Here is a 27,436-nt window from a genome sequence, read left to right as displayed (position 1 = left end):
AGGGGTTGAGGCAGTGCTGACTGAGACCCACCTGAGATGGTTTGGGCACGTTTCGAAGATGTCTAACGTTCCCATGGAGGAGGACGGTTTGAATGTTTGAGGCCATATTGATAACAAGCCAAAATACTTTTTTACATTCATTCTCAGGATGTGGGCATCGTTGGAAAGGCCAGCATTTATTGCCCATCACAAGCTGCCCTGAGAAGGTGGTGGTGAGCCTTCTTCTTGAACTGCTGCATACAGTGGTTTGATACAACTGAGTGGCTTGCTCGGCCACTTCAGAGGGCAGTTAAGGGTTAACCATGTTGGTGTGGGTCTGGGGTCATATATAGGTCAGACCTTCATATTTCCTTTCCCTAAAGGACATTAGTGAACCAGTTGAGTTTTTACAACAATACGACAGCTTCATGGTCACACTTACTGATACCAGCTTTTTATTTCCGAAGTTGTTTAAGCATGAATTCAAATTCTCAAATTGCCATGGTGGGATTTGAATTCACATTCTCTGGATTGACTAATCCAGTAACATAACCACGACACTACTGCACCCTGGGTGAGAGCAGTATGGCATGCTGGGAGCAGCTTGCTGCTGGGAGGTAGCAGAATGCCAGTTGCCAAGGCAGATCCACTTTGAGAGACAGTGTGCTGATGTGGAACAATGAAGAAAGACAGGCTGGCAACCAGACTGGAATAATAAAATCAGAATTCTCCAATTTTTCTCCCAAATTTTCCTTCTCAGGATGTGGGCATTGCTGGCAAGGCTGCATTTGTTGCCCATCCCTGAGAAGGTGGTGGTGGTGGGCCTTCTTCTTGAACCGCTGCATGTAGTGGTTTGGACCCCCAACTCCCCCCCCACCCCCTGCCCCACCCCCCATGAAGCTGTTGACTCCTTCTTATGATCTGATGTCAGAAGTGCCTCTGGTAGTTCAGCCATTCTTTGTGTTAGCCTCGATGGTGAGTGTTTTCAGACTATTCAGCTGCAGGGTGCATCACAGCAGGTGTCCAGACACATATAATTTGTAGCAGGAGTCACAGGATAACAATCAGAAGCAGGAACCCAGACTGATTTATTCCCTCCCTCTCTTAACCCAGGGTTGTGGAGGCCCGACTGCCACTCTGGCTGGGATCAGCCAACTATTGACCTCAGACTTATTGAATACGGATTGCGCTGTACATGCTAATAAAGCTTTCAAATGGGAAGTGGTGACCTCTGACAAATGGCCTGGAGAAAGGCAATTTGATTCCCAAGCATCGCAGCATGAATGAGCTATTGTCGTTCTCTTTTCCTTTAATTGTATTTAGTAATTCTTTTGTTTAACATTACATTTTAATTTTATTTCTGCAGAAAGGCTGGGATCCTGGGACACAATGTATAGCTAAGCGTGACCACAAAACGTCAAAGAAAGATGAGCTATCATTTCACAAAGGAGATATCCTGACTATTATTGAGGTTGTCAATGTGAGTATATAATAGCTAGTGTTTGTATTATCCCCTTACATCTTGTTTCCTGTTTGGCAAGGTGTTTCTTTTATAATTTAGGATGTGAAGAGTGCGAGGTGTCACCTTGCTGTCCGGGACACCATGTGAGTGGAATATATCGCTTTCACACTTTGCCCTTTTGAAGGGCTCGCACTGCTCTATACAAATCCAACAACTGAGAAAACTGGCTCATCTAGATCCTTGGTGTATAATTTCTTCTCCTCTCCTCTCCCCCCACTCCCCCTCCCCCCACTCCCCCTCCCCCCACTCCCCCTCCCCTCACTCCCCCTCCCCTCACTCCCCCACCCCCTCCTCCCACTCCCCCTCCTCTCCCTCCCCCCTCCTCCTCCTTCTCCATACAGCACATATTCCAAACAGCAATTCAATTCAAATTGCTTTATTGGCATGATGACAAGGTACATCTTATGTTGCCAAAGCACAGAAAAACATGTATGATTGAACACGTAAACGCAGATCTAGACATACAGTGTATAGACAGATATATCCCTGTATATATAAATATACACACATATAATATGCATATAATCTTTTCTTAGATTTAATGGTTGTCCCTCTGCTTATGGCAAGCTGTAACATAGTTTGCCGCTAAAGTTACGCAATTTCTCTGTTCCCCTAATAGATATGGGAGTTTTTGGTGGTCATTCAAATTTTTGAATTCAGGGCATATTTTTATGAATTTTGGGTAGAAATTCCCCCTTATGTCCTGATAGTTTCCACAAGTTGTGAGGAAGTGCATCTCTGTCTCCACCACTCCCTGACTGCAGTGAGAGCATATCCTGTCCTGTGAGCATCCACTCACCAAAGTTCAACACAGATAAATGTGAGATATTACATTTTGGTAGGAAGAATAAGGAGGTCACTTATCACTTGGAGGGTGCGAGTCTAGGTGGGGTAGAGGAACAAAGGGATCTAGGAGTGCAAATACACAAATCACTAAAGGTTGTGACGTAGGTTAGCAAGGCCATAAAAGAATGGCAAACCAAGCACTAGGGTTTATTTCTAGAGGGATAGAATTGAAAAGTAGGGAAGTTATGCTAAACTTGTATCGAACCTTGGTTAGACCACACTTGGAGTACTGCGTACAGTTCTGGTCGCCATATTATAAAAAGGATATAGAGGCACTGGAGAGGGTGCAGAGAAAATTTACAAGGATGAGACCAGAAATGCGAGGGTATACACATCAGGAAAGGATGAACAGCCTGGGTCTCTTTTCTCTTGAAAAAAGAAGGCTGAGGGGTGGCCTAATAAGAGGTCTTTAAAATTATGACTCATTTTGATAGAGTGGATACAGAGAGAATGTTTCCACTTGTGGGGAAGAGCATCAAGAGGCCATCAATGTAAAATAGTCACTAAGAAATTTAATAGGGAATTCAGAAGAAACTTCTTTACCCAGAGAGTGGTGAGAATGTGGAACTCACTACCACAGGGAGTGGTTGAAGCGAATAGTATAGATGCATTTAAGGGGAGGCTAGACAAGCATATGAGGGAGAAGGGAACAGAGGGTTATGCTGATAGAGTTAGATGAGGAAAGACAGGAGGAGGCTTGAGTGGAGCATAAACACCGGAATGGACTGGTTGGGCCGAATGGCCTGTTTCTGTGCCGTATATCCTATGTAATGTAATTCGCACATCCCAATCAACTCTCCCATCCACACATCCCAATCAACTCTCCCATCCACACATCCCAATCAACTCTCCCATCCACACATCCCAATCAACTCTCCCATCCACACATCCCAATCAACTCTCCCATCCACACATCCCAATCAACTCTCCCATCCACACATCCCAATCAACTCTCCCATCCACACATCCCAATCAACTCTCCCATCCACACATCCCAATCAACTCTCCCATCCACACATCCCAATCAACTCTCCCATCCACACATCCCAATCAACTCTCCCATCCACACATCCCAATCAACTCTCCCATCCACACATCCCAATCAACTCTCCCATCCACACATCCCAATCAACTCTTCCATCCACACATCCCAATCAACTCTCTCATCCACACATCCCAATCAACTCTTCCATCCACACATCCCAATCAACTCTCTCATCCACACATCCCAATCAACTCTCTCATCCACACATCCCAATCAACTCTCCCATCCGCACATCCCAATCAACTCTCCCATCCACACATCCCAATCAACTCTCCCATTCGCACATCCCAATCAACTCTCCCATCCACACATCCCAATCAACTCTCCCATTCGCACATCCCAATCAACTCTCCCATCCACACATCCCAATCAACTCTCCCATCCACACATCCCAATCAACTCTCCCATCCACACATCCCAATCAACTCTCCCATTCGCACATCCCAATCAACTCTTCCATCCACACATCCCAATCAACTCTCTCATCCACACATCCCAATCAACTCTTCCATCCACACATCCCAATCAACTCTCCCATCCACACATCCCAATCAACTCTCTCATCCACACATCCCAATCAACTCTCTCATCCACACATCCCAATCAACTCTCCCATCCACACATCCCAATCAACTCTCCCATCCACACATCCCAATCAACTCTCCCATCCACACATCCCAAACAATCCAAAGGATTGCACGAAGATGGGAAAACTGAGGGAGGTGAGGAGTTCCCAGGAAATAACAAACTGGAGTCATAGATAGTGTGATAAGTTGATTTCAAAATTGCAAGGATGCTGGGAGGAGGGAGAATGCGTAGGATGGGGTATTGGGAGCTTAGGAAGAACAAGAGAGAAAAATTCAGCAAAAGCAAAATAATGCGGATGCTGGAAATCTGAAATAAAAACAGAAAATGCTGGAAATGCTCAGCTGGTCAGACAGCATCTGTGGAGAGAGAAACAGAGTTAATGTTTCAGGTCGGTGACCCTTTGTCAGAACTGGCAGCTGTTGATGATTCTGCCATTTGCACCACATCTAGAGTCATCTTTTGTTTCTTAACTTGTTCCATTACCATCTCATTTTGCCTTGCACCATCATCTCTTTTGTCATTTAATCACTCCTGCCTTCCACCCTATCACAGACCTTCCCTTTTGTTCTTTCCTCCCCTCCCCCCTTTCCCTGCCCCTGCACTTGCTTAAAAATCTGTTACATCTCTAACTTTTTCCAGTTCTGACAAAGGGTCATCGACCTGAAATGTTAACTGTGTTCCTCTCTCTCCACAGATGCTGCCTGACCTGCTGAGTACTTCCAGCATTTTCTGTTTTTATATTAGAGAAAAGTCCAGCACTGATCGAAGTGGTATCAGTAAGATAGAGTGACAGGAACAATAGCAATGAGGGAGAGAGAGATGTTGGATGACAGAAGGGAGAGAAGGATTATAACTGTATAATGTCTAGGTTCATTAGTTACCTATCTGTGTCCTTTCTATTGTAACCAGAGCAAGGGTCGGTATAGAGCAAAAAATAACAAGACCGAGGAGGAAGGTCTGATATCCAGAAGCAACTTACGTGAGCGTGAGGCCATTCGAGATGACCCCAACATCAGTCTGATGCCGTAAGTACCTGGATTTGGAGGGATAGATGTTGGCCAGGACACCAGGAGAACTCTCCTGCTATTCTTCCAATAGGACCATGGGATCGCTGACAGCGCCTCAGTTTAACATCTCATCCGAAAGGTGACACCTCCACCAGTCCAGCACTCCATCAGTACAGAAGTGTCAGCCTAGGTTATAAGCTCAAGTCTAGGAGTGGGGCTTAAATCCATGACTTTCTAACTCAGAAGCAAGACTGCTCCTACTGTGCCAAGGCTGACATCCCTGATTAGCAATGACAGCTTGCCTATTCAATGTAAATGAGGTTCAACTTCAAACATTGATCAGACTTCCCTCTGACTGTATTGGATGGGCGCATCAGACAACACCACCCAACGGTATACACTGGAAATGAAAATCACCTCCTCTATTTCCCAATATTGAGGGCACATTCTCTTCCTGTTTGGATGCACCCCACTTAAACCTAGCTCCAAAGAGCTTAGGCACAGATCTGGCAAAACCCAGGGTTAGGGACCCCCAAGTGTGCTGGAGTTTAATCACCTAAAAATATTCTTCTTGCCAACACAGAGCACCAGTAGACTTCCTACTGCCTATCCAGCCAGGGCCACCCTTTCTGTTAGGGCATGGACCACATGAGGTTATCTTGAATTGAGGGGAAAGAATCCCAGCCTCCAGTGACAGGTCGATGCCTCCAGGTTCCCATTAATGAGCCACGCTGGGTGGAGCACTGGAGTACAGCAGACCTGCCTGGCTCACGCGTTAGATTACTGAGTCTGTCACAGAGGACCCGCTGGTTTCAGTCTCCCTAGTATATATCGGGTACAGTAACATAGTGGTTATGTCACTGGACTAATAATCCAGAGGCTTGGACTAATGATCTGGAGACTGCATTCAAATCCCACCATGGCAGCTGGGGAATTTAAATTCAGTTACTAAATCTGGAATTAAAAAAAGCTAGTATTAGTAATGGTGACCATGAAACTACCAGATTGTTGTGTAAAACCCATCTGGTTCACTAATGTCCATGCCCACATCCTGTGAATGAATAAATAACAAAAAAAGATCTTAGATGGGTTATTTAAGGAAGGTTCATCTCTGTTCCTTGAGGAAGGGCCTCTCTTAAGTGATCTAGAGCTGAGAAGTTGTAAGGAAGGTTACGAGTGAGACTGCTTCCTAATGGTAAATAAAACTCCAGTAACCAGAGGAGACAGATTTCAGATAATTGGCAAAAACGTCAGTGGGCAGATGAGGAGAAACTTTTTTATTCAGCGAGTTGTTATGATCTGGAATGCATTGCCTGAAAAGGTGGAGGAAGTGGATTCAATAGTAATTTTCAAGAGGGAAGCGGATAGATACTTAGAAAGGAAAAATTTGCAGGGCTATGGAGAAAGAGCAGGAGAGTGGGACTAATTGTATAGCTCTTTCAAAGAGCTGGCATAGGCATGACGGGACGAATGGCCTCCTTCTGTACGATTCTATGATTCTATAACACCCATCCTACATTATAGATCCATATCATGGAATCTCCATGCTGCCAACAGCTCAGGGGTCATCATGTTCCACACAGGAAACAATCATCTATGTCTGTTCCGATCCCTTCACCCTCAGTCTCATTCCCAGCCAGATATTTCAGCTCTTTTTTAAAAAAAGTTTTCAGTCAACCCAACATTGACTGTTGGTAGTCTATCCCAAGTATCAACTGCTCTGTGAAAGAAAAAACATACCTATAATCTCAAGTCTTGCTTAAGGTTCATTCACTTCATCCTCCTGTTCTCTAGCTCTGTGCTCACATTCATGTCCCTTCCTCAACCTCTGGCGCTCAGTGTGTAAAACCTGGAACATGTCCGCTCCCAATCTTCTCATTTCCAACAGCAACAACTTGTATTTATATAGCACCTTTAACGCAGTAAAACTTCACAGGAGCTTTATCAAACAAAATTTGACACTGAACCACATAAGGAGAAATTAGGACAGATGACCAAAAGCCTGGTCAAAGAGGTAGGTTTTAAGGAGCGTTTTAAAGGAGGAGAGAGAGGCGGAGAGGTTTAGGGAGGGCTCCAATCAAAACAAATTCAGCTACCACAAGTCTCCACATAACATGGTGCCCTAAATTGTAGTGGATAAATGCACTGCCCGCTGTGGTACTGAGCCCCACAGACCAGGAAGACCCCAGGCTAGGTCTCCAGTCTGAGTTCATTGATCTCAGATGAGTCAACAGCTTCAGGCACTACAATTGGCATCAGTGATCCATAGCTACAGAGGAAATGCATCAATAGGACCCACTCCTTATTGTTTTCGAGTGATTCATGCTGGAAAGTGCACGAAGTAGATCTTGACGTTGTGCGATAAGTCAATGGAAATAATAATCGGGAGAGATGTAAAAAGAGCTGCTGATTCGCTATCACCCGTTCTACACTATCGAACAAAATCAAGATCTACCTCCATGTGTCTGGGGTTCATCTGTCATTCGCCGCACAGTTGAATAGCTTGTCAGCACTCATCGTTTGGCCTCACACATGAAGAATGGTCACTTGGGTGAGGTACCCAAGAGCAGCTGGCACCAGTGGAGTGTTCCTTCAGCCTGAGTCAGCACCTTCAGGAGAAGTGGGGAGAAAATCGGCAAAAAGATTAATACACAAGAACGAGGGTGGGAAGAATTTGGGGTTTTGAAAAATGATTAGTTTAAAGGGGTTAAATAGTTGCCTGAGGAGAGAGGATATCTTGGGACTACCTTGCTAACATTTGTTTGTTCTTCACTCTTGGTGAGGTGGTTCCACGGGAAGATCAGTGGCGAAGATGCAGTGAAGGTGCTCCAGCCCACAGAAGATGGCCTCTTCCTGGTGCGAGAGTCCATTCGACATCCTGGTGACTATGTGCTGTGTGTCAGCTCGAAAGAGGAAATCAGTCATTATCGCGTCATTTACAAAGACAATAAACTAACGATTGATGAAGAAAACTATTTTTACAACCTCATTGAACTCATTGAGGTGAGCTATATCCAGTTTCTGTTCATGCGACCATTTTTGCATTACACAATGAAAGATCATGGGGAGCAGGTTATCTGAGATCAAAGTGTGCAATAAATGACATTTTCTCCCCTCCTCACGCTGACTCGTGCTGGGCATGATTCCACAGGCACCCTCCGGGACTTTGCCCAGGTAGCCCTCCTTCATGCATGAGTCTAAACAGTGAATTTGGGCAGGCTAATCAACGAGGGAAGGCATCTCAGCCAAGCCTGATCCAGTCATCACCTCATGTGTGAACTTTCCAGCAGGAGTCTGTGTTTGGCAATCAGGAATATGATCCCTGGCTGATTTTCTCCTCCCTAATCCTGAGATAATGAGGCCAGATGTAGTACCCGCTACTTCACCCCAGCTGAGATCAGCTAACTCAGCACTAAGGATCAAACCTAGGACCTTCCTGATCTGTAGACCTCAGTGCCAGGCATCCTAACCAACTGAACCACTGGGGAACTCTTGGTAATATTCTTTCATAAAACATCAGCAAAAGTGCTTTCTGCAGATTTTAGATGGTGACTATCATAGAGTCAAACTAGAAAGATTTAAGGGGTGAATTTCCTCAGTACATTTGTTGAACTTCTGCTGAAGCTACTGTGACGGAGAGGGAGAATCTCCAAGGAAATCCATTCTCACAAAGGAGCATCAAACCAGCACTCTGATTTTCCCTCTTTCCCTGTGAGGAAGTGTTGAGTCTCTCTGCGATGGTACAGATGGTGACAGTACAGACACATCTACAGCTAACCAATCCTTAGCCTACCTCCAATGTGCTACATCACCCTACAGCCCAATGGCTCTTTTTCTTTGTTGGAAAAACCTAAGTGAGATAAATTAGGTAACACAAAGTTTGAGCTTTAAAAGCCTGTAGATCATAGGAGCAAGTGAAGACTGAGGGAGGTGAGGAGGCCATGGGATAGATGTATTAGGGTGGGAGATGGCGCAACGAGTCTTGATTTCAACATTGAGAATTCAAGGAGGAGGAAGAGTGTCGTACATCGCATTCGGAACTTAGGACAAACAAGACAGACAAGTTGTACAGTGAGTGGAGGAAAGACAAGAGCAAAAGATCCAACGTTTATAATTTTCAGCCTCTCTATTAAACTGCTGCTGTAAATATTAACACACACGCGATCACAAATTACAGGGTCTGAGACCTTAGTTTGGAGGTTAACCCCAGGAAGGGTGTCCTCTCCTTTGTCCTTCCTCCCATATTTACAATCTTTGCTTCACCAAACTATACACCAAATATCGCTGTGGGATTAATTAAACGCACATATTCCCCCACCCCTAAATTTATAAACCCTAGTTTTGACACCTAGAGTGTAATGGAAACTTTACTGGTCTCAGAGTGTAAGTAATGGGAAGTGTTTCTGCAAACAGCATTAAACAAAGCAACACAGAGGAAGTTCAAAAATAGCCCAGAACTGTGTCGTAAACTGAAGAGAGATTAGGGTGGGGGGCTCTGGGATGTAAGAAAGGAAGTTAAATTGTCTTCGCACAGACTTTTTACAGCAGATGTAGTGGAACAAAGTTAAAAGGGAGAAATGTTAAAAATATATTAATTTCCTCTGTACAAAAGCAAAATACTGCGGATGCTGGAAATCTGAAATAAAAACAGAAAATACTGAAAATACTTCGTCAGACGAAGGGTCAGCGACCTGAAACGTTAACTCTGTTTCTCTCTCCACAGATGCTGCCTGACCTGCTGAGTATTTCCAGCATTTTCTGTTTTTATTTTTAATTTCCTCTGTGTTTGCTAAATTTACACTTAGATGTTACAGGCTTTTGTTTGGTTCTAAGTAAGTGCTGATGTTGCCTAGGTTTAAAGTTAAACTGGAAGCTGGCTATTTGTTTTTTTTTTTTAAACAATTTTCTTTCCTCCTTTCTGAAGGCCCCAGTTCTTCCTGGGGTACATAGGATTACACAGGATATACGGCACAGAAACAGGCCATTCGGCCCAACCAGTCCATGCCAGCGTTTATGCTCCACTCGAGCCTCCTCCCGTCTTTCCTCATCTAACTCTATCAGCATAACCCTCTATTCCCTTCTCCCTCATATGCTTGTCTAGCCTCCCCTTAAATGCATCTATACTATTCACTTCAACCACTCCCTGTGGTAGCAAGTTCCACATTCTCACCACTCTCTGGGTAAAGAAGTTTCTTCTGAATTTCCTATTAGAGTTCTTGGTGACTATCTTATAGTTATGCTCTTCCCCACAAGTGGAAACACTCTCTCTGTATCTACTCTATCAAAACCTTTCATAATTTTAAAGACCTCTATTAGGTCATCCCTCAGCCTTCTTTTTTCAAGAGAGCAGCAACTTCACTGGCGGTAGTTCAGTCAATTCAGAGACTTGGTTCGAATTCTCAAGTCACCACACATCCTGTGTTACATCCAGTACCTGTAATGGTACAGCTACTTGAAAGATGTGCAGCAAATAAACCGCCAAAATTCAACTATTTCAGTTTCTTTCCATTTTTGTCTCTTCTTGTCCTTCAGCCAGTAACTCTTGCTGGGGCATGGGCCATCCTCTGTTGGATCGACCACGTGCTCATTCTTCATGTGTGTACTTGGATAATGATTGTCAGCTGGCTATTCCACCATTGGCGTGAGGGGGGGGGGGGCGTGACAGTCTACTCAACCACATTATCAACAATCTTAGCAATAAGACATTTCCCCAGACAAATGTAATATAGAGTATAGATGCCTGTGATATAGGGTATAGATGCCTGCAATGTATGGTATAGATTTCTAAATATATGGTAATAGGGTGACTGTAATATATGATATAGATGCATAAACATGTGGCGTAGACAGCTGTGATATATGATATATATATAGATGCATACATATAGGGCACTAACGGGAGGCACAAAACAACCCAATGTTTCCCCCCTATAGGTTTATTACAGTTATAAAAGAAGCTACAATACAAGAAATAAAGAAGTTAAAATACAAAGCTTATACTTAAAACATAGTAAATAAAACATTGAGATACAGCCTGCTAAACAATACAAGGTTCCAAGATGATCAAACTCAAGTTGTCTTGCAGTCACCTGAGTCCAGTTCCGCTCCGAGGAACGTTTAACATTCTATACTTTAAGTCTGCCTTACATACATTAATCACTCATTACACTATGGGTACCCTGAGCCTGCTGTTGTGCCTGCATGTCAATCAATCTCAATGTTTCCCAAGCCAAGCAGCCTCCTAACAATTCCCTCACATTCCACAATAGGCAAAAACAGTCAACTAATGGTTCCCATGCGATGATCCCATAAACATAAGATAACCAAAGTATGTCTATCTACATAGGTTTATTAAGGACTGTTCATAAACTTCAGACAAGAACAACTTTGAATCTAAAAAGCATATTCTACAGAAAAACCTGCAAAAAGTACTTTTCTCAGGCCCCGCTCGCTCTAAGTTCAGGGGCCATGTTTGCGACAGATGGAGGTTCTTCCCTAAATAGGCCCTCCTCCCCTGGGGACCTGGTGTACCCAGGTCCCATGACAATTTCCAGCCCCTCCACCGCATTCTTGCCAGAATTATACTGGGGGGTGCACTGCTAGGGGCCCGGACTTTCGGCCCATTGTTTTGGAAATATCTGCCGGGATGTGTAATCCAGCCCAAGGAAACCAAATCTGGACTTTACAATAACCATAACTGCACTTCAAAGTAACTTATGTGAAGCACTTTGGGACTGAGAGGCACAATAAGGTGCTTTATAAATGAAATTCTTTCTTTTAGATAAACATTTGGTAGATGTGTTCATGTGTGACATATGCTTACTTGTTTTCCTTTAACTGAACAACCCAACTGAAGGATTGAGCGCATTGTGCAGGACACCATCTAAGGTTGAAAAGAGGAGAGAAGACAATGTGATAGATTTTCAACTTGGAACCCGAGCATAAACTAGCATTGTGGATCTGCCACCCATTATAGAAACTGCCTAATTTTCATTTCCAATTCCACTTTTATACTCAGGCGGCAAGCTGAAAATCTACTCCAAGATAAATCAAGATGTCTGAATGTAAATTATGCCAAATTTGGTTTCATTGCGGGATGGAAGTGAAAGATGGGAGGAAAGGAAAATAATGAAAAATGGTCTCAGGGTTTCAGATCACTGTAGGCCTCAAAAGTATCTGGCAGGGGTGGTATCCCTGGCCACCCAAGAAGGTCTACCACTTTTAACATGGGGTTTTTGGAACCATTATAGAGTGACTACATGATGCAAAAGTTGGGTGTGAATATAGGAACAGGAGTAGGCCATTTAGCCCCTCGAGCCTGTTCCGCCCTTCAATTAGATCATGGCTGATCTACATCTTAGAACCAGGCAGGTAGATGGAGTTATCAGCTTAATACCTTTGCCTAACAAAAATCTATCAATCTCAGGTTTGAAATTTTCAATTGATCTAGCCTCAACAGCTTTGAGAGGAGGGAGAGAAGATACAGTTGATGGGGAAGAACCACCAAGGGAAAGATGTCCTATTTCAGCCAGGTAGTTCATGGTGGCAATTTTAGATGGACAACTCAATGGAAAATGAAGGTGACACCCACAGAAATCAGGGTTTGACAGCATACAGCTGTGATCTAACAAAAAGAATTCACCCTGTAGACAGTGCTCACAACTCGCAAGATTTGTTAAACCTTATGTAGACCTGTGCAGCTACAGCTACCAACCCTGCTCAACGGAGTCCAGATTAAAGTACAGTATGATGCAACAGTGTGCAGATGCACGGAGGCAAAGAATTAATGGTTGACTGAAAAACTAGTGAAAAAAACACTTTCCTTACAGACATGTTACAGAGACACATTTGTATTTCACACCCTAGGTAACTTTTTTAATGTGGTTGGTTATTAGACTACAACATTTATTAAATAGAAAACATATTTACATGAAATCATAGAGTCATAACGGCACAGAAGGAGGCCATTCGACCTATCGAGTCTGTGCCGACTCTCTGTAGAGCAAACCAGTCAGTCCCATTCTCCCACTCTATCCCTGTAGCCCTGCAAGTTTATTTCCCTCAAGTGCCTATTATGTCTCCCCTTGAAAACATTGAGTGTGTCCGTTTCCGCCACTTCCGTCGGCAGCGAGTTCCATGTCCTCACCACTCGCTGCGTAAAAAGTTTTGCCTCACATCCCCTCTCTATCTCTTGCCCAAAATCTTAAATCTGTGTCCCCTAGCCCTCGTACCATCAACTAGTGGGAACAGCCTTTCCCTGTCTAGCCTATGTAAACCTGTCATAATCTTGTACACCTCTATCAAATCACCCTGCAACCTCCTTTGCTATAATGAAAACAAATCCAGCTTCTCCAACCTGTCCTTGTAGCTAAGATCCCCCATCCCCGGAACCATTCTGGTAAATCTCCTCTGCACCCTCTCAAGGACCTTCACATCCTTCCTAAAGTGTGGTGGCCAGAACTGGGCGCATTTCTCCAGTTGTGGCCTAACCAGTGCTTTATAGCGGTTCAGCATAACTTCTCTACTTTTGTACTCAATACCTCTATTTATGAAGCACAAGGTCCCATATGCTTTGCTAACCACTCTCTCAATATGTTTCTCAATATTTTATACATTTAGTATAAAATAGCTCATGCAGAGTTTGCTAAAATGTAACTCTTCCAACATCAATTCTATGGGATTATTGGGGGAGTACATCGCTCTGGGCGTGGGACCGGGGATATTTTGATTAACCCGTTGTTCAACTGAGTTTCTCATAGATGTATTTTGAAGAACCTCTGTGATGGCTCAGTTGGTAAATACACCACCCAGTGTGGAGCTGAGGCATACAGACAGGAAGGGCCCAGGTTAGATCACTGCTCTGTGTTGAGCTGATTGATCCAAGCCAGGGCTTGGATCAAGTGGGGGTACCTGTTGAGCTTGAGAAAGGGTAAAAATATCCCAATCCTGGTCGCTATTCAGCAACCTCTGCTGGACATTGTATGTTTGTAGATGTTGGATGAGGACAGGATTGGTCTCGGCTAGGACACCATCTCAATGCTGAATACTCCGCTAAAGCTCAGTGTCCAGGGTCACACGTGAAGAACGGACACTTGGGTGAGGTACCAAAGGGCTCCTGCTGGCATGAGTCCGCACCTGAGCAGGGGATCAAAGTGAAACAGTAATAAAGCTGGAAGACTGTTCAGCACTTGAAGGTTGAGTGTTCCCTGGAAAACTGTATGAGGCAAACTTGTAGGTTACCTGGCTCAATGATCTCAAGAAAAATCACGAGTCAGAGTCTGGCTGCGGAGAATGTACTGTTTGTTCTCAGCCCACAAGAGAAATGGGTTCATGATAAAGCAGACTGTACATGGGGCTGTGGCAGGAGGGGCTGAATGGCCTCTCATTCTGTGCTTTGAGTCTGCTGACCTCTAATTTGTAACACACAAATGAATACTCATCATCTTTTCTTGCTTGCAAGGAGCAAAATAACTGACAATAAATGTCCAGCATAATGTGCCATTGCTCTACATACATGTCTTGGTGCTGGTTCCTGAGCATGGTTCCAGGATGCACTGGGTGGTGCTAATCACTGGGACTGCTCATCTACAGGTGATGAATATCTCAACAGAGTGGCTGGGCTGCCAATAAGTGAAGGACCAAAAGTCTGAATCTGTTCTTCTTTGTCCTTTTTATTTTATTTAGCATTATATGAAAGATGCATGTGGACTCATCACTAGATTAACAAAACCCAAACTTAAGGAGGGCACAAAGTCAGCTGCCGAGGAGTTCTCGAAAGGTAAACAGTTCAAAGTGAGCAAGCTGTTGTAAACACCTGTGGGTGAGTCCTTCACGTTTACAGAACCTTTTCTTCCATTCTATACTGTTCAAGGCATAGCCAGCCCGTCGGCTCACCATGAAAGCGGGTTTGTATTAAGCAGGGTACGGGGTGTTCATTTGCTCTGGAGCATTAGAAATTTTAGGAACAGACCCTCCCGCAACAGGGTTTTGTTCTTTCTCTCTTCTCCTGTCTCAATAGGATGTTTCTCCCACCTAGCAGGGTCTCACTGCCCCCTCCTTCAACAGGATATTCCCCCCTCAACAGTCTTTCTGTCTCTTCCCCCTTGGCAGTTCCCCATCACCCTCACCAGATCTTGTCCTTTCACCCCCACAACCGTGTCTCTTTCAGTCTCTTCTTGTCCAGTGTTAAACAGGATCTTTCTCAACCTCTTTCCCTTTCTCTTGCTTCTGCTGCTTCTCCTCATCCCTTAGGCAAGAGAGTCCCTCTGCCTCTCCCTCTTTATTATAATGACATCGTTGCAACATTAGTTTTCGGGAAGAAATTACTTTCTGCCCTTCTCTCCTAACGGCACTGATTCTTGTTGGGCTACGGATTCCACAGATGCTGTTCTTTGATGGGGTACAGTTCCACAGACACTGACTCTCACTGGGGTACAGTTCCACAGACACTGACGCTCACTGGGGTACAGTTCCACAGACACTGACTCTCACTGGGGTACAGTTCCACAGACACTGACTCTCACTGGGGTACAGTTCCACAGACACTGACTCTCACTGGGGTACAGTTCCACAGACACTGACTCTCACTGGGGTACAGTTCCACAGACACTGACTCTCACTGGGGTACAGTTCCACAGACGCTGAATCTCACTGGGGTACTGTTCCATAGACACTGATTCTCACTGGGGTAAAGTTCCACAGACACTGATTCTCACTGGGGTACAGGTCCACAGAAACTGACTCTCACTGGGGTACAGTTCCACAGGCACCGACTCTCACTGGGGTACAGTTCCACAGAAACTGACTCTCACTGGGGTACAGTTCCATAGACACTGACTCTCACTGGGGTACAGTTCCACAGATGCTGACTCTCACTGGGGTACAGTTCCACAGACACTGACTCTCACTGGGGTACAGTTCCACAGACACTGACTCTCACTGGGGTACAGTTCCACAGACGCTGAATCTCACTGGGGTACTGTTCCACAGACACTGATTCTCACTGGGGTAAAGTTCCACAGACACTGATTCTCACTGGGGTACAGGTCCACAGACACTGACTCTCACTGGGGTACAGTTCCATAGACACTGACTCTCACTGGGGTACAGTTCCACAGACACTGACTGTCACTGGGGTTCCGTTCCACAGACACTGACTCTCACTGTGGTACAGTTCCACTGACGCTGAGTCTCACTGGGGTACAGTTCCACAGACACTGACTCTCACTGGGGTACAGTACCACTGACGCTGACTCTCACTGGGGTACAGTTCCACAGACACTGACTCTCACTGGGGTACAGTTCCACAGAAACTGACTCTCACTGGGGTACAGTTCCACAGAAACTGACTCTCACTGGGGTACAGTTCCACAGATACTGACTCTCACTGGCGTACAGTTCCACAGACACTGACTCTCACTGGGGTACAGTTCCACAGACACTGACTCTCACTGGGGTACAGTTCCACAGACGCTGAATCTCACTGGGGTACAGTTCCACAGACACTGATTCTCACTGGGGTACAGGTCCACAGACCCTGACTCTCACTGGGGTACAGTTCCACAGACACTGACTCTCGCTGGGGTGCAGTTCCACAGAAACTGACTCTCACTGGGGTACAGTTCCACAGACACTGACTCTCACTGGGGTACAGTTCCACAGATACTGACTCTCACTGGGGTACAGTTCCACAGACGCTGACTCTCACTGGGGTACAGTTCCACAGACACTGACTCTCACTGGGGTACAGTTCCACAGACGCTGAATCTCACTGGGGTACTGTTGCACAGACACTGATTCTCACTGGGGTACAGTTCCACAGACACTGATTCTCACTGGGGTACAGTTCCACAGACACTGACTCTCACTGGGGTACAGTTCCACAGACACTGACTCTCACTGGGGTACAGTTCCACAGACACTGACTGTCACTGGGGTACAGTTCCACAGATACTGACTCTCACTGGGGTACAGTTCCACTGACACTGACTCTCACTGCGGTACAGTTCCACTGATGCTGAGTCTCACTGGGGTACAGTTCCACAGACACTGACTCTCACTGGGGTACAGTTCCACAGACACTGATTCTCACTGGGGTACAGTTCCACAGAAACGGACTCTCACTGGGGTACAGTTCCACAGATAATGATTCTCACTGGGGTACAGTTCCACAGACACTGATTCTCACTGGGGTACAGGTCCACAGACACTGATTCTCACTGGGGTACATTTCCACAGAAACTGATTCTCACTGGGGTACAGTTCCACAGAAACTGACTCTCACTGGGGTACAGTTCCACAGATACTGACTCTCACTGGGGTACAGTTCCACAGACACTGATTCTCACTGGGGTACAGTTCCACAGACACTGATTCTCACTGTGGTACAGGTCCACAGACACTGATTCTCACTGGGGTACAGTTCCACAGAAACTGACTCTCACTGGGGTACAGCTCCACAGATACTGACTCTCACTGGGGTACAGTTCCACAGAAACTGACTCTCACTGGGGTACAGTTCCACAGAAACTGACTCTCACTGGGGTACAGTTCCACAGAAACTGACTCTCACTGGGGTACAGTTCCACAGATACTGGCTCTCACTGGGGGACAGTTCCACAGACACTGACTCTCACTGGGGTACAGTTCCACAGACACTGACTCTCACTGGGGTACAGTTCCACAGAAACTGACTCTCACTGGGGTACAGTTCCACAGACACTGAATCTCACTGGGGTACAGTTCCACAGATACTGACTCTCACTGGGGTACAGTTCCACAGACACTGATTCTCACTGGGGTACAGTTCCACAGACACTGACTCTCACTGGGGTACAGTTCCACAGACGCTGAATCTCACTGGGGTACAGTTCCACAGACACTGATTCTCACTGGGGTACAGGTCCACAGACACTGACTCTCACTGGGGTACAGTTCCACCGACACCGACTCTCACTGGGGTACAGTTCCACAGAAACTGACTCTCACTGGGGTACAGTTCCATAGACACTGACTCTCACTGGGGTACAGTTCCACAGATACTGACTCTCACTGGGGTACAGTTCCACAGACACTGACTCTCACTGGGGTACAGTTCCACAGACACTGACTCTCACTGGGGTACAGTTCCACAGACGCTGAATGTCACTGGGGTACTGTTCCACAGACACTGATTCTCACTGGGGTAAAGTTCCACAGACACTGATTCTCACTGGGGTACAGGTCCACATACACTGACTCTCACTGTGGTACAGTTCCACAGACACTGACTCTCACTGGGGTACAGTTCCACAGACACTGACTGTCACTGGGGTTCCGTTCCACAGACACTGACTCTCACTGGGGTACAGTTCCACTGACACTGACTCTCACTGCGGTACAGTTGCACTGACGCTGAGTCTCACTGGGGTACAGTTGCACAGACACTGACTCTCACTGGGGTACAGTACCACTGACGCTGACTCTCACTGGGGTCCAGTTCCACAGACACTGACTCTCACTGGGGTGCAGTTCCACAGACACTGACTCTCACTGGGGTACAGTTCCACAGCACTGACTCTCACTGGGGTACAGTTCCACAGACGCTGAATCTCACTGGGGTACTGTTCCACAGACACTGATACTCACTGGGGTACAGGTCCACAGACACTGATTCTCACTGGGGTGCAGGTCCACAGACAGTGACTCTCACTGGGGTACAGTTCCACAGACACTGACTCTCACTGGGGTACAGTTCCACAGACACTGACTCTCGCTGGGGTACAGTGCCACAGACACTGACTCTCACTGGGGTACAGTTCCACAGAAATTGACTCTCACTGGGGTACAGTTCCACAGATACTGACTCTCACTGGGGTACAGTTACACAGACACTGACTCTCACTGGGGTACAGTTCCACAGACACTGATTCTCACTGGGGTACAGGTCCACAGACACTGACTCTCACTGTGGTACAGTTCCACAGACACTGACTCTCACTGGGGTACAGTTCCACAGACACTGACTGTCACTGGGGTACAGTTCCACAGATACTGATTCTCACTGGGGTACAGTTCCACTGACAATGACTCTCACTGCGGTACAGTTCCACTGACGCTGAGTCTCACTGGGGTACAGTTCCACAGACACTGACTCTCACTGGGGTACAGTTCCACTGACGCTGACTCTCACTGGGGTACAGTTCCACAGACACTGATTCTCACTGGGGTACAGTTCCACAGACACTGACTCTCACTGGGGTGCAGTTCCACAGACGCTGAATCTCACTGGGGTACAGTTCCACAGGCACTGATTCTCACTGGGGAACAGGTCCACAGACACTGACTCTCACTGGGGTACAGTTCCACAGACACCGACTCTCACTGGGGTACAGTTCCACAGAAACTGACTCTCACTGGGGTACAGTTCCATAGACACTGACTCTCACTGGGGTAGAGTTCCACAGATACTGACTCTCACTGGGGTACTGTTCCACAGACACTGACTCTCACTGGTGTACAGTTCCACAGACACTGACTCTCACAGGGGTACAGTTCCACAGACGCTGAATGTCACTGGGGTACTGTTCCACAGACACTGATTCTCACTGGGGTAAAGTTCCACAGACACTGATTCTCACTGTGGTACAGGTCCACAGACACTGACTCTCACTGGGGTACAGTTCCACAGACACTGACTCTCACTGGGGTACAGTTCCACAGACACTGACTGTCACTGGGGTTCCGTTCCACAGACACTGACTCTCACTGGGGTACAGTTCCACTGACACTGACTCTCACTGCGGTACAGTTCCACTGACGCTGAGTCTCACTGGGGTACAGTTCCACAGACACTGACTCTCACTGGGGTACTGTACCACTGACGCTGACTTTCACTGGGGTACAGTTCCACAGACACTGACTCTCACTGGGGTACAGTTCCACAGACACTGACTCTCACTGGGGTGCAGTTCCACAGACACTGACTCTCACTGGGGTACAGTTCCACAGACACTGACTCTCACTGGGGTACAGTTCCACAGACGCTGAATCTCACTGGGGTACTGTTCCACAGACACTGATACTCACTGGGGTACAGGTCCACAGACACTGATTCTCACTGGGGTACAGGTCCACAGACACTGACTCTCACTGGGGTAAAGTTCCACAGACACTGACTCTCACTGGGGTACAGTTCCACAGACACTGACTCTCGCTGGGGTACAGTGCCACAGACACTGACTCTCACTGGGGTACAGTTCCACAGAAATTGACTCTCACTGGGGTACAGTTCCACAGATACTGACTCTCACTGGGGTACAGTTACACAGACACTGACTCTCACTGGGGTACAGTTCCACAGACACTGATTCTCACTGGGGTACAGTTCCACAGACACTGAATCTCACTGGGGTACAGTTCCACAGAAACTGACTCTCACTGGGGTACATTTCCACAGATAGTGACTCTAACTGGGGTACGGTTCCACAGACACTGACTCTCACTGGGGTACAGTTCCACAGACACTGACTCTGACTGGGGTACAGTTCCACAGACACTGACTGTCAATGGGGTTCCGTTCCACAGACACTGACTCTCACTGGGGTACAGTTCCACTGACACTGACTCTCACTGGCGTACAGTTCCACAGACACTGACTCTCACTGGGGTACAGTTCCACAGACACTGACTCTCACTGGGGTACAGTTCCACAGACGCTGAATCTCACTGGGGTACAGTTCCACAAACACTGATTCTCACTGGGGTACAGGTCCACAGACCCTGACTCTCACTGGGGTACAGTTCCACAGACACTGACTCTCGCTGGGGTGCAGTTCCACAGAAACTGACTCTCACTGTGGTACAGTTCCACAGACACTGACTCTCACTGGGGTACAGTTCCACAGATACTGACTCTCACTGGGGTACAGTTCCACAGACGCTGACTCTCACTGGGGTACAGTTCCACAGACACTGACTCTCACTGGGGTACAGTTCCACAGACGCTGAATCTCACTGGGGTACTGTTGCACAGACACTGATTCTCACTGGGGTACAGTTCCACAGACACTGATTCTCACTGGGGTACAGTTCCACAGACACTGACTCTCACTGGGGTACAGTTCCACAGACACTGACTCTCACTGGGGTACAGTTCCACAGACACTGACTGTCACTGGGGTACAGTTCCACAGATACTGACTCTCACTGGGGTACAGTTCCACTGACACTGACTCTCACTGCGGTACAGTTCCACTGATGCTGAGTCTCACTGGGGTACAGTTCCACAGACACTGACTCTCACTGGGGTACAGTTCGACAGACACTGATTCTCACTGGGGTACAGTTCCACAGACACTGATTCTCACCGTGGTACAGGTCCACAGACACTGATTCTCACTGGGGTACAGTTCCACAGAAACTGACTCTCACTGGGGTACAGTTCCACAGATACTGACTCTCACTGGGGTACAGTTCCACAGAAACTGACTCTCACTGGGGTACAGTTCCACAGAAACTGACTCTCACTGGGGTACAGTTCCACAGAAACTGACTCTCACTGGGGTACAGCTCCACAGAAACTGACTCTCACTGGGGTACAGTTCCACAGAAACTGACTGTCACTGTGGTACAGTTCCACAGAAACGGACTCTCACTGGGGTACAGTTCCACAGATAATGATTCTCACTGGGGTACAGTTCCACAGACACTGATTCTCACTGGGGTACAGGTCCACAGACACTGATTCTCACTGGGGTACATTTCCACAGAAACTGATTCTCACTGGGGTACAGTTCCACAGAAACTGACTCTCACTGGGGTACAGTTCCACAGATACTGACTCTCACTGGGGTACAGTTCCACAGACACTGATTCTCACTGGGGTACAGTTCCACAGACACTGACTCTCACTGGGGTACAGTACCACTGACGCTGACTCTCACTGGGGTACAGTTCCACAGACACTGACTCTCACTGGGGTACAGTTCCACAGAAACTGACTCTCACTGGGGTACAGTTCCACAGAAACTGACTCTCACTGGGGTACAGTTCCACAGATACTGACTCTCACTGGCGTACAGTTCCACAGACACTGACTCTCACTGGGGTACAGTTCCACAGACACTGACTCTCACTGGGGTACAGTTCCACAGACGCTGAATCTCACTGGGGTACAGTTCCACAGACACTGATTCTCACTGGGGTACAGGTCCACAGACCCTGACTCTCACTGGGGTACAGTTCCACAGACACTGACTCTCGCTGGGGTGCAGTTCCACAGAAACTGACTCTCACTGGGGTACAGTTCCACAGACACTGACTCTCACTGGGGTACAGTTCCACAGATACTGACTCTCACTGGGGTACAGTTCCACAGACGCTGACTCTCACTGGGGTACAGTTCCACAGACACTGACTCTCACTGGGGTACAGTTCCACAGACGCTGAATCTCACTGGGGTACTGTTGCACAGACACTGATTCTCACTGGGGTACAGTTCCACAGACACTGATTCTCACTGGGGTACAGTTCCACAGACACTGACTCTCACTGGGGTACAGTTCCACAGACACTGACTCTCACTGGGGTACAGTTCCACAGACACTGACTGTCACTGGGGTACAGTTCCACAGATACTGACTCTCACTGGGGTACAGTTCCACTGACACTGACTCTCACTGCGGTACAGTTCCACTGATGCTGAGTCTCACTGGGGTACAGTTCCACAGACACTGACTCTCACTGGGGTACAGTTCCACAGACACTGATTCTCACTGGGGTACAGTTCCACAGAAACGGACTCTCACTGGGGTACAGTTCCACAGATAATGATTCTCACTGGGGTACAGTTCCACAGACACTGATTCTCACTGGGGTACAGGTCCACAGACACTGATTCTCACTGGGGTACATTTCCACAGAAACTGATTCTCACTGGGGTACAGTTCCACAGAAACTGACTCTCACTGGGGTACAGTTCCACAGATACTGACTCTCACTGGGGTACAGTTCCACAGACACTGATTCTCACTGGGGTACAGTTCCACAGACACTGATTCTCACTGTGGTACAGGTCCACAGACACTGATTCTCACTGGGGTACAGTTCCACAGAAACTGACTCTCACTGGGGTACAGCTCCACAGATACTGACTCTCACTGGGGTACAGTTCCACAGAAACTGACTCTCACTGGGGTACAGTTCCACAGAAACTGACTCTCACTGGGGTACAGTTCCACAGAAACTGACTCTCACTGGGGTACAGTTCCACAGATACTGGCTCTCACTGGGGGACAGTTCCACAGACACTGACTCTCACTGGGGTACAGTTCCACAGACACTGACTCTCACTGGGGTACAGTTCCACAGAAACTGACTCTCACTGGGGTACAGTTCCACAGACACTGAATCTCACTGGGGTACAGTTCCACAGATACTGACTCTCACTGGGGTACAGTTCCACAGACACTGATTCTCACTGGGGTACAGTTCCACAGACACTGACTCTCACTGGGGTACAGTTCCACAGACGCTGAATCTCACTGGGGTACAGTTCCACAGACACTGATTCTCACTGGGGTACAGGTCCACAGACACTGACTCTCACTGGGGTACAGTTCCACCGACACCGACTCTCACTGGGGTACAGTTCCACAGAAACTGACTCTCACTGGGGTACAGTTCCATAGACACTGACTCTCACTGGGGTACAGTTCCACAGATACTGACTCTCACTGGGGTACAGTTCCACAGACACTGACTCTCACTGGGGTACAGTTCCACAGACACTGACTCTCACTGGGGTACAGTTCCACAGACGCTGAATGTCACTGGGGTACTGTTCCACAGACACTGATTCTCACTGGGGTAAAGTTCCACAGACACTGATTCTCACTGGGGTACAGGTCCACATACACTGACTCTCACTGTGGTACAGTTCCACAGACACTGACTCTCACTGGGGTACAGTTCCACAGACACTGACTGTCACTGGGGTTCCGTTCCACAGACACTGACTCTCACTGGGGTACAGTTCCACTGACACTGACTCTCACTGCGGTACAGTTGCACTGACGCTGAGTCTCACTGGGGTACAGTTGCACAGACACTGACTCTCACTGGGGTACAGTACCACTGACGCTGACTCTCACTGGGGTCCAGTTCCACAGACACTGACTCTCACTGGGGTGCAGTTCCACAGACACTGACTCTCACTGGGGTACAGTTCCACAGCACTGACTCTCACTGGGGTACAGTTCCACAGACGCTGAATCTCACTGGGGTACTGTTCCACAGACACTGATACTCACTGGGGTACAGGTCCACAGACACTGATTCTCACTGGGGTGCAGGTCCACAGACAGTGACTCTCACTGGGGTACAGTTCCACAGACACTGACTCTCACTGGGGTACAGTTCCACAGACACTGACTCTCGCTGGGGTACAGTGCCACAGACACTGACTCTCACTGGGGTACAGTTCCACAGAAATTGACTCTCACTGGGGTACAGTTCCACAGATACTGACTCTCACTGGGGTACAGTTACACAGACACTGACTCTCACTGGGGTACAGTTCCACAGACACTGATTCTCACTGGGGTACAGGTCCACAGACACTGACTCTCACTGTGGTACAGTTCCACAGACACTGACTCTCACTGGGGTACAGTTCCACAGACACTGACTGTCACTGGGGTACAGTTCCACAGATACTGATTCTCACTGGGGTACAGTTCCACTGACAATGACTCTCACTGCGGTACAGTTCCACTGACGCTGAGTCTCACTGGGGTACAGTTCCACAGACACTGACTCTCACTGGGGTACAGTTCCACTGACGCTGACTCTCACTGGGGTACAGTTCCACAGACACTGATTCTCACTGGGGTACAGTTCCACAGACACTGACTCTCACTGGGGTGCAGTTCCACAGACGCTGAATCTCACTGGGGTACAGTTCCACAGGCACTGATTCTCACTGGGGAACAGGTCCACAGACACTGACTCTCACTGGGGTACAGTTCCACAGACACCGACTCTCACTGGGGTACAGTTCCACAGAAACTGACTCTCACTGGGGTACAGTTCCATAGACACTGACTCTCACTGGGGTAGAGTTCCACAGATACTGACTCTCACTGGGGTACTGTTCCACAGACACTGACTCTCACTGGTGTACAGTTCCACAGACACTGACTCTCACAGGGGTACAGTTCCACAGACGCTGAATGTCACTGGGGTACTGTTCCACAGACACTGATTCTCACTGGGGTAAAGTTCCACAGACACTGATTCTCACTGTGGTACAGGTCCACAGACACTGACTCTCACTGGGGTACAGTTCCACAGACACTGACTCTCACTGGGGTACAGTTCCACAGACACTGACTGTCACTGGGGTTCCGTTCCACAGACACTGACTCTCACTGGGGTACAGTTCCACTGACACTGACTCTCACTGCGGTACAGTTCCACTGACGCTGAGTCTCACTGGGGTACAGTTCCACAGACACTGACTCTCACTGGGGTACTGTACCACTGACGCTGACTTTCACTGGGGTACAGTTCCACAGACACTGACTCTCACTGGGGTACAGTTCCACAGACACTGACTCTCACTGGGGTGCAGTTCCACAGACACTGACTCTCACTGGGGTACAGTTCTACAGACACTGACTCTCACTGGGGTACAGTTCCACAGACGCTGAATCTCACTGGGGTACTGTTCCACAGACACTGATACTCACTGGGGTACAGGTCCACAGACACTGATTCTCACTGGGGTACAGGTCCACAGACACTGACTCTCACTGGGGTAAAGTTCCACAGACACTGACTCTCACTGGGGTACAGTTCCACAGACACTGACTCTCGCTGGGGTACAGTGCCACAGACACTGACTCTCACTGGGGTACAGTTCCACAGAAATTGACTCTCACTGGGGTACAGTTCCACAGATACTGACTCTCACTGGGGTACAGTTACACAGACACTGACTCTCACTGGGGTACAGTTCCACAGACACTGATTCTCACTGGGGTACAGTTCCACAGACACTGAATCTCACTGGGGTACAGTTCCACAGAAACTGACTCTCACTGGGGTACATTTCCACAGATAGTGACTCTAACTGGGGTACGGTTCCACAGACACTGACTCTCACTGGGGTACAGTTCCACAGACACTGACTCTCACTGGGGTACAGTTCCACAGACACTGACTGTCAATGGGGTTCCGTTCCACAGACACTGACTCTCACTGGGGTACAGTTCCACTGACACTGACTCTCACTGGCGTACAGTTCCACAGACACTGACTCTCACTGGGGTACAGTTCCACAGACACTGACTCTCACTGGGGTACAGTTCCACAGACGCTGAATCTCACTGGGGTACAGTTCCACAAACACTGATTCTCACTGGGGTACAGGTCCACAGACCCTGACTCTCACTGGGGTACAGTTCCACAGACACTGACTCTCGCTGGGGTGCAGTTCCACAGAAACTGACTCTCACTGTGGTACAGTTCCACAGACACTGACTCTCACTGGGGTACAGTTCCACAGATACTGACTCTCACTGGGGTACAGTTCCACAGACGCTGACTCTCACTGGGGTACAGTTCCACAGACACTGACTCTCACTGGGGTACAGTTCCACAGACGCTGAATCTCACTGGGGTACTGTTGCACAGACACTGATTCTCACTGGGGTACAGTTCCACAGACACTGATTCTCACTGGGGTACAGTTCCACAGACACTGACTCTCACTGGGGTACAGTTCCACAGACACTGACTCTCACTGGGGTACAGTTCCACAGACACTGACTGTCACTGGGGTACAGTTCCACAGATACTGACTCTCACTGGGGTACAGTTCCACTGACACTGACTCTCACTGCGGTACAGTTCCACTGATGCTGAGTCTCACTGGGGTACAGTTCCACAGACACTGACTCTCACTGGGGTACAGTTCGACAGACACTGATTCTCACTGGGGTACAGTTCCACAGACACTGATTCTCACCGTGGTACAGGTCCACAGACACTGATTCTCACTGGGGTACAGTTCCACAGAAACTGACTCTCACTGGGGTACAGTTCCACAGATACTGACTCTCACTGGGGTACAGTTCCACAGAAACTGACTCTCACTGGGGTACAGTTCCACAGAAACTGACTCTCACTGGGGTACAGTTCCACAGAAACTGACTCTCACTGGGGTACAGCTCCACAGAAACTGACTCTCACTGGGGTACAGTTCCACAGAAACTGACTGTCACTGTGGTACAGTTCCACAGAAACGGACTCTCACTGGGGTACAGTTCCACAGATAATGATTCTCACTGGGGTACAGTTCCACAGACACTGATTCTCACTGGGGTACAGGTCCACAGACACTGATTCTCACTGGGGTACATTTCCACAGAAACTGATTCTCACTGGGGTACAGTTCCACAGAAACTG

At 47.7% G+C, this 27,436-nt stretch overlaps 1 protein-coding gene across 2 annotated transcripts in view; it reads left to right on the top strand.

Annotated features, from left to right (window-relative positions):
* Positions 1-27,436, top strand: part of matk (megakaryocyte-associated tyrosine kinase) — a 225,889-nt gene that overhangs the window by 62,787 nt on the left and 135,666 nt on the right. For both annotated transcript variants that reach the window (XM_086004846.1, XM_086004845.1), the window contains 4 exons: positions 1,346-1,459; positions 4,890-5,005; positions 7,771-7,990; positions 14,672-14,765. In XM_086004846.1, coding sequence (XP_085860972.1) covers positions 1,346-1,459; positions 4,890-5,005; positions 7,771-7,990; positions 14,672-14,765 — 544 coding nt within the window. The remainder of the gene's footprint in view (positions 1-1,345; positions 1,460-4,889; positions 5,006-7,770; positions 7,991-14,671; positions 14,766-27,436) is intronic.

This window comes from Somniosus microcephalus, chromosome 13, assembly GCF_052327205.1.
Source record: "Somniosus microcephalus isolate GS21.2 chromosome 13, FLI_Smic_1.0, whole genome shotgun sequence".
Lineage (NCBI taxonomy): Eukaryota > Metazoa > Chordata > Chondrichthyes > Squaliformes > Somniosidae > Somniosus > Somniosus microcephalus.
This window is presented reverse-complemented; position numbering and strand designations above follow the sequence as displayed.